The 8,867-nt window shown below is 33.8% G+C and overlaps 1 protein-coding gene across 1 annotated transcript; it reads left to right on the top strand.

Annotated features, from left to right (window-relative positions):
• The first annotated feature begins 1,192 nt into the window (after positions 1-1,192).
• Positions 1,193-5,550, top strand: LOC114418167 (protein WHAT'S THIS FACTOR 1 homolog, chloroplastic). The gene is made up of 2 exons (XM_028383387.1): positions 1,193-1,894; positions 4,296-5,550. Exons 1-2 carry the CDS (start codon positions 1,293-1,295, stop codon positions 4,837-4,839), a joined length of 1,146 nt encoding a protein of 381 aa, XP_028239188.1. The 5' UTR covers positions 1,193-1,292; the 3' UTR covers positions 4,840-5,550.
• The last annotated feature ends 3,317 nt before the right edge of the window (positions 5,551-8,867 follow it).

Below are 8,867 nucleotides of genomic sequence, written 5' to 3' on the forward strand. Positions count from 1 at the left end.
CAAGCCAAATAAAATATTAATGTCATTCTATATCTGACATTTCTTGTTTGATATTCTCTATGATCAGATTAAATTTTAGTGTATATCACTATTAAATCAAGACAAAGATTCACTAAATGAGAAGCATGAAGTCCACCTAAATTAATAATTTTTAACAAATTTAAATTACAATCATAGAAAGTATTAAAAAGTGTCAGACAATATCACAACATTTCCCTTTCAATAACATAACATACTGCTATTATGTGACATTTATCTACGTGACAAAACTTTCTTTTAAAAATAGATAGATAATACAGTAAAAAATATAAATATTCATAATAAAAAACAATCTTATATTACACTTTAAATTATTTATTGTAAATTTAAAATATAATTTATATATTTTATAAATATTTATTTATTATGAATTTTAAATTTTAATTGTATAAAAAACGTTTTTCTTGTAAAATACACTCTATAATTGTAAATATTCTTGAGGTTGGAAGTGGGAACATAACCCTAACTAGTGAGGGATCTATATGTAGATGAGTGTGGGGGCAATTATTCTCACAAGATTTTATTTTTTATTTGTTTATGGATAATAAAAGAAAATTTTGTCTTCATAAAAAAGGTATTGTACTCATAAGATATTTTTTTAAAAATAAATATAAGAAATTAAAAAAAAGCGTTACTAATTTTACTATTTTGTAGTTTTTTTTTTTCAATATTTGAATTTTTTCATGATATTATGTATTTTTTTAAAAGCATGTGATATTTTTATTTTGTAAAAATATCATATAAATGATCATTTTAGTTTCTGGAAGTGCGTAAACTAATGATAATTTAGTTTTTGAAAAAAAGAAAAATCTAATTTAATCCATATACAAGTAAAATGAATAACAATTAAGTTTTATATTCACTTAATGTTAAATTGGTCATCGAAAAATATAACTTAATATCTAAATAATACTTAAAGATTATATCTTAATAATAAAATGATTCCATAAAATTTAACACTAGGGCATAATTGTCACACTTTTTACACATTTAACAATTAAATTATAATTTTTGTTCTTTTAGGATTAAATTATTACCAGTTTATTCAAAAAAAAATTATTATCAATTTACATATTTAAGGAATCAAAATAATAATTTATTAAAAATATTACAAAGTATGTTTTATTTCTAGTAAGAAAATTTTCTAGATCCAATGATGACCCTAGTCACAACAGAGAACAGCCTCAACACAAGAACATTTAACTCTGATCACAGATAATACACCTCACTAGGAGGTCTTGCGTTTCTGTGCGATGCTTCGCCACGGCGTTCCGTTCCGCCACTCTAAAAACGCTAGTTTCTCCATAAGGCAGAAATCGAGCGGCGGAAGAAGGCCGAAGAAGAAAACGTACCACAGAGTGCCCGAACTTGACAGAGTAATGGAGCTCCGCAAGAAGCCATCCATGATTCTCCACCTCAGCTCCCTCATCCAATCCCAACCCCAAACCCTCTTCCTCCGCGACCTCGAGAAGCACGTGGGCTTCGTCCGCAAATGGGCCTTCATGGGCCTCATGGAGAAGCATCCCTCCCTCTTCCGCGTCGCCGGCACGCCCCCTTCCGTCTCCCTCACGGCCCGGGCCCTCCGCCTGGCCCAAGAGGAGACCCATGCCCGAGCCCAAATGGAGCCCCTCTTGGTTACTAACCTGCGGAAGCTGCTCATGCTCTGCGTCGATTGCAGGGTGCCGCTCGAAACGGTGGAGCTTCTTGGGCCTGAGTTGGGTCTGCCCTCCGATTTTAAGGATTGTTTGGTTCCCAAGTACCCGCAGTTTTTCGCGGTTAGGCGGTTCCGTGGAAGGGATTCGCTTGCCTTGGAGGATTGGGATTCCACTTTGGCGCTCACTGCTAGAGAGTCTAGGTACGTGTTTCGACTCACTCAACTTTAAGAATGAACAAATAATCGTTTTTTCTTATGCATTGTTTATAGTTTGCCTGTTACATGTCTTGGAATTTGCTGAATTAAAAGAAAAAAGTGGTACTTGTTTTGATTCCTTTAATTTTTAAGGAAATAATTTAGAGGCCAGCATGTATGTATGCAATGCAATTGAATAATAGAATTTTCTGAGTGGCTTACTCACGCAAAGTTGCATTGTGAAAGATGGAGGCCTCGGCATCAACATCTTATTAAATTAAATAGGTACAGAAAAAGTTATAAATTAAAATTAAACCTATATGGTGATGTGGTTAAAAATAGCTAAATATACATTTTTCTAACTAGCTAAAACCAGATAAGTATGTAGTGTCACAAGTTTTAAAAAGTAATCAAGAAAAAAACATGTGATTATAATAGCAAAACAACTCTTTTGCTAAATGCTGTACCATAAATCATTTACATCATATGTTAAGTTAAAAAATGAATATTTTTGGTCTGGTCGATAAAGTAGGATTTTATTGTTCTCAAGCCAAAGCCTAAACCCAAGAATAGCCTGACTAAATTTTGCCCAATTTAGCCCAAGATTCAATTATTTCAGATCTAATTTGCATAGTCCAAATAAGATTGCTCAAGCCAAATTAATATCCCAAGTATTGAGTCTGGTCAGAACCATACTTACTCAAAGCTTTGTGCATTGAAGGTTTGCCCTTGAAAAAAACACATTTTTAAGACAAGCATAGCTGAAATCCACATATGATAAATCCATATTTAGATATCATGACTATGCCAGGGGATCATGTTAGCAGACATATTATCCTAAAATCACATGATTGCTTTATAAGTAAAACAACTAAGATAATGTTCAAAACATTTTTGGCCAAAGAAATTACCAGTTTAGAGAGGTCAAGACCAGAAAGATTAGCCCCTCGAAACCTTACTTTCTAAGATTGTATACACTTGATGATATCTGTTTGTGTCAACTCTGTATGGAATTCATCATCTTCCTTCCTCTTATTAAGGACAGAATGGATTCCATCAATAAGCCCCTGAGGTTTAGCAAGTTATCACAGGTTTTATGTTTTCAACAAGGACTGAAGTTTCAGTTTCTCTCCATTAGGTAAAGTAATTGGAAGAAATCTAGGCAGAAGGTAATAAGAAAACTTCAAGGTTAACATCATGGCATATATACATAAGCAGTGATAGCAAGTGGAGGAATGCATTTATTTGCTAGTGATACAGCAAAGGACCTTATTTTTGAGTTAAGATGGGGAAAGTTTCCATCATAGATTGCTGTTTTTCATACAAAACCACAATGAATGTGAACCTTGCATTTAAAATTATGTTCTGGAAAATCGATAAAGAAAAAACAAAAGCTGCTGGCTGATCAAACTAAGAGGCAAAAACTTACAAGTTTCTAATAAAAGCATTATAGATAAGCATGAAAATGAGTACCTGTCAAATAGATGCACTAATCTACCCACAATGGAAAATAATAATAAAATAGAAATCTACATTAAGGGTTTAATGGTAGTACATGGCTTCATCACAAAGCCAAGCCAAAATTCTTGATTCTTATCACAAAAACAAATTGATACAACAACTAGACTCAAAACAACCTCCGACAATTCCAGTTCTAAACAAAACCAAACAAAAGGAATCCTAACACGGTTTTAAATTACAGCCAGCAACAACAATTGCAGGCACAATATTTACAGTTTCTAAGGCCTTGGCGTCACAACCACAACCGCAATTTAAATCCACATATCTTTAAGAATAGCAATATTTAGCTTACAAGTAGCTGATAGTACTCAGCCTCCCTAAACAGCTCTGAGTACTGAGATTCCTTGAGAGCCAGCACCACGCCATCCCTTAACCAATTAAGAATGTGCTGAAAGTGTTTACCATCCCTATCAACAAACACATACCCCTGCACCCATCGTCACTTACCAAATCAATAACTAAAATTTGCCTGTTTATAATATTAGAGATCAAATTTATTGGTGGTGCAATTTCAAGAGCCAAATTAGATGACTATTATCAAAATTAATGACTATAATGATTACTTTTCATACTATTACGGATCATAATATAATAATATATCGGTTTTTAATAAAAAAAATTGCTTTTATTTGTCTAAGTTGCTACTTACATGTTTGGTTTTGTTTAATGTTTAAGAATTTTTCTTCGTCTTAGTTTTGTGTTTGGATTAGCTTGTTTTAATTATTAGTTTTAATTTTTTGCAGCTTTTTAAAAAAACTTTTGAAATAAATTATAAAAAGGTGATTATTTCTTGTTGAAAAAGTATTCGCTAACAGTGACATCAATAGTGAGACTTTGAATATAAATTCTTTTGGATACAAAATGAGTTAATTTAAACACGAATTAGGTTGGCACAGGAAGGAGTTGTGAACCTGAAGGCAGATGGAAATAGGAGGAAGGTGAAGATTTCAAGAGATGGGAACTATCTTGGTCCATTTGCATTCAAAATGAATTTTCCTGCGGGTTTTCGGCCAAATGTTGGTTACCTTGAGCAGCTTGAGAGGTGGCAGAAGTTGGAGTTTCCTTCTCCTTATTTGAATGCGAGGAGGTTCGATGCTGCTGATCCGAAAGCTCGAAAACGGGCTGTGGCAGTGATTCATGAGCTTCTCAGCTTGACCATGGAGAAGAGGATGACATCTTTACAGCTGGATGCATTTCATGCAGAGTGTCTTTTGCCATCTAATTTACTTCTTTGCTTGATAAAGCACCAAGGTATATTTTACCTCACCAATAAAGGTGTAAGGAGTACTGTCTTCCTCAAAGATGCTTATCTTGGTTCCAACTTGATAGATAAGTGTCCTTTGTTGCAATTTTATGATAAATTTATGGCACTCTGTGGTAGAGGAAATATTGATCTGTGTGACAACAATTCTTTAACAATGGTTGTTTAGAAGATGAATTTGATTGATTTTTCAGTGGTATGGGTACTGCATCACTCCTAATTGAGAAAGGATAAGGAAATTTAACTTGGAAAAGTACGCAGTAGTAAGGATATCACTCCTTACTAGGAGAAAAACAATGGAAGTACAATCTCCCGGAACTTTTACATAAAATTTGTTTTTGATACTGATTACAACTAGATAGGTTGTGATCACAAGTGAAAGTTGGCTTCACCAATTTAGACTATTTTCATTGGTCCTCCCTTGCAGATGTTGAGATTTAAGTAATTCAGAAAAGTTTTATCATGTAAAATTCTGATGCTGACAGTGCTTGGCACATTTATGATTTAACTATATGCACAGTTCGGTCAAATAATTAAATCATTCCTCTTAAGACCTTTTCAGCGTGTTGAAAAAAACGCATTTATGAGTTCATTAAAGGAGGGGCTAGGGATGGGAGGATTTAAAATATCATTATGCTTCCAATGCTTGGTGTGAATTTTGTAATGATATTTCCCGTAATCTGAAGGTGCTTGAATGGAGATTATGGCACTAGATGTATACATATGCTTTGATGGGGTCTTACCTTGTATGTTTTCCTTAGTGATAAGTTTAGGAGCTGTAATCGCTTGAAGTGCACTAGAGTGGTGACTGCTCTATTCGCTCATAAAGATTGTACACATATGATTTTATAATTTATAACGACATTTGCCTTAACATCAAGAGTTTTGGTGCAGTGACTCCTCTAAATGCTTTACCACATATTTATCATGCTTACTTAGCCATCAGTTCTTGTGTGGCAGTTGTTCTTGATGTAATATTCCCCACTATATGTTTCATAAATCATTATTGTGCTTACATATCTGTGAAGCCTACCTCTGTCATCAATATAGGAAAGATTCCTCAAGATACAGATTGAAGGTTATGTTTGCATTAAACGACTAAATTATCGGAGAAGGAAAAATGTTTTATAGAATGGATTCATGATAGCATTTTCTCTATTGATTCGCAATTTCAGCATATGTTCTCGAATTTATTTCATTCACCTCGCAAGTGCTTTGCTGGAGAGCTTTAGATTATATCCTTTCTTGGGGGGCTCCTATTAACAAATTCTAGATTAATTGATTTCTGAAGTACTTTCATACTACGTGGGATGCTGTAATAATTTTAATTCCAGTGCTTCATCTATCACATACTTGTATCTATTAGATCATTATATGAATTGTAAATTAACTTTACATAATATTACTACTAATAAATCTATAAAGGCTATAGCGTTAAAATGGAATAAATCATTGAATATCTCTACCTAATTGAAAATGTTGTCCACGTGTCATTATATACTATGCATTGTGGCTATCTGTGTAAATGAAGGTTTATGCTGTGTAAGAATCATATTTTTGCAACACACGATATGTGCTGCATGAAGCTGAAGTTGAGGATCCGGCCCAGATGGTTTGACAATGGTGAGAAACTGTAACTTGTACTTAAATATCAGATATGAGTTGACTTTCAAAAAGATTGCATGAACAATGACTTGTGACGATCATATATCTGCTGTGTACTTGCTTTATCTTTTACCACCTTTAATCAAGCTGCTGAATATTGAAAAACAAGTTATAACCCTAATCCTCGGCCTAGAATTGGTTGACGATCACAAGATCTTTTGAATAAGAACACCCTATTTATTTATTTTTCTTATATTTTCTTTTTAAATTATATCAGATACTATTCTAGATCAGGAAATCCCAAGCAAGAATCACTACCATGTACCATCTAGAATACCCTGACCTAGAAGCTTCACGGGTTTTTTAATCAAAGTGTATTAGTTCACCTTTAAATTAGTGTGCTAAAAAAAAGACTAAATCATCATTTTGATCCTTTATTTTATTTATTTGATTCAAAATGATTATTTATCTTTTAAAAAGTTTATTTTTAATCTTTCCTCCCTCTCACCTATTCCACACAGAAACAGGTTAGACTTTAGAATTTTGTTTTGGAATTCTACCATTAACCAATTCTTCTATTTGAGGAAGGGATTGTGCTGATCCCAAACCCTCTTAACTACAAAGAGACGAACTGGGATGTGAGCGTTTGTGATGCGACTATAACCCTAATCTTCAACATCGGATGATATTTGGGACGTCCATTCAGAAAGCAAAAACATGTTTGGTCGTACATTAGATACACATGATCCGATTAAATACCATGATATGGTCTGCCCAAGTACACATTCATACTGTTACCTTCTTCACCTTCATCCCCAGTGGTGATGTTGAGTTCCGAATTGGAACCCCCATACGAGACTTCCAGAATAATGAAGCCCAAGTGAGAGGAGTGTGGAGCAATAGTTACATAATCATAATCGTGTGTTGTCTTATACTCCAACCCATTCTGGAACATTGCTTCCCGGATAGACATAGGTACCTTGAGCATCACCAAATGTAGATAAATGTTTGTGTGCAAATTTGACCATGTTAATTTTTGCATTCATCTCAATAGCCATGAGAGAATATTCATCCAATTGCAAGCAAGCAAACCTTTTTCTTATTTTCCTTCCGTTGTTGAGCAATAGAAGGGAACGTTGCAGTCTCCAATGATATGCATTCACGGACATCTAGTGTTTAAGAATTTTCTCCAAATCCCTCAGAAGAAACTTAATTCCTATTTTAAAAGCACACCACCATTTCACATGAAAGTGGAATAAAATAAATCTTTTTGTTATTCTCTTCCAGCTGCTAGCCGAACCTTCATATCATCTGTACCTTCTTCTTCTTAATTTTTTTTCTTTTATAGTGTAATAAGCATATATGCCTTCTTGGGTGTGTATAGAACCGAGAAGAACAAGGAAAAGAGATATGCTTCAGTAGTCTAAAACTAAGTGAGTGCTTTTATTTTTTTAAAAGAAAACGAGTAACAACCATGGAGTAGCAAAAACAACCCTTTCTATCTTTAAGAAAAATCACAAGAAAATGATGGTATCTCTCTGTCATGATCTTTACCCAGACAAAGAGAACTCTATAAATTCTTAGTATATAATTTAGGAACAACAAAATACACAAGATAAATCAAAAGGTTAGTACATCATTTTAGCATATCAGAAATAAAAATACAAACATATAGAACCACCTCACTCCCCCCTTACCTTGAATCAATAGTAAGGAAAAAGTATGAGGTTTGAGTTCTGGTTGTGGGTGCTCCAAGCAAAGACAACAATGTAGTCGTGCAAAAGATGGTTTGGAAAGTGATTTTATGGTATTTATCCGAAAAAGGGAAAGTGAGTATTCTATACTGTTTCATTTTGCTGATTAGATAATTAAATAACACACTCGCTCACTTAAAATTCCCCAAAGTTTGGGGGTAATAGAAAGCAAAGCAGCACAACTAACACGTGCACATGCTTATGACGGTCATTTCTCACATGATCACTGACTTCAGCTACAAAATGGGCCCGGTTAGTGGATTCAAATTTCGAAGTAGTAACTAAGAGAATGGGCCCGATAAAAAAAAATGGATACTGACACTGTTGTTGTGTGGAAAAAAGGAGAGAAGTAGTGACTAAAATTATGAAGCCCTTGTTCTACACAGGCTGCATCAGGTTTCTTTGGGCATTGCTACTTACACTCAGCGAAATTGCTGGTACACCCAGAAATTTCGCGATCTTCCCATTTTATCCTTCCATAAAAGGGTTATGGATCGGTCAATCTGTAAGTTTCATACGGATCAACTAATCCGTATGAGGCTTACGGATTAGCTGATCCGTATGAGTCCAATGGCCCAAGTAGGAGTTGAACTTGTGACTTTTAGGTTATTAGCACGACACCCTAACCAATTGAGCTAATAGAGCAATTATAGTATAAAATAAATAATGTTGTTATATATAACACTAAAATTTTAAATGTATATTTAATGCGCTTGTAAATTTGAATAATAAGTTTCGTGACAATTAATTTTGATATAACTCATACGCATTATTTTATCTGTATATTTTTTATGAATTAAAAAAACATTTTTGAATTTTTTTTAAAAAAACACTTACA

Source organism: Glycine soja, chromosome 7 (genome assembly GCF_004193775.1).
Source record: "Glycine soja cultivar W05 chromosome 7, ASM419377v2, whole genome shotgun sequence".
NCBI classification, from domain to species: domain Eukaryota; kingdom Viridiplantae; phylum Streptophyta; class Magnoliopsida; order Fabales; family Fabaceae; genus Glycine; species Glycine soja.

Excerpts from the sequence above, each read along its gene's own strand:
- LOC114418167 (XM_028383387.1), top strand. The coding sequence starts at position 1,293 with ATGCTTCGCCACGGCGTTCCGTTCCGCCACTCTAAAAACGCTAGTTTC. Across the intron at positions 1,895-4,295 it reads CTCACTGCTAGAGAGTCTAG|GTTGGCACAGGAAGGAGTTG; the intron begins GTACGTGTTTCG and ends AACACGAATTAG.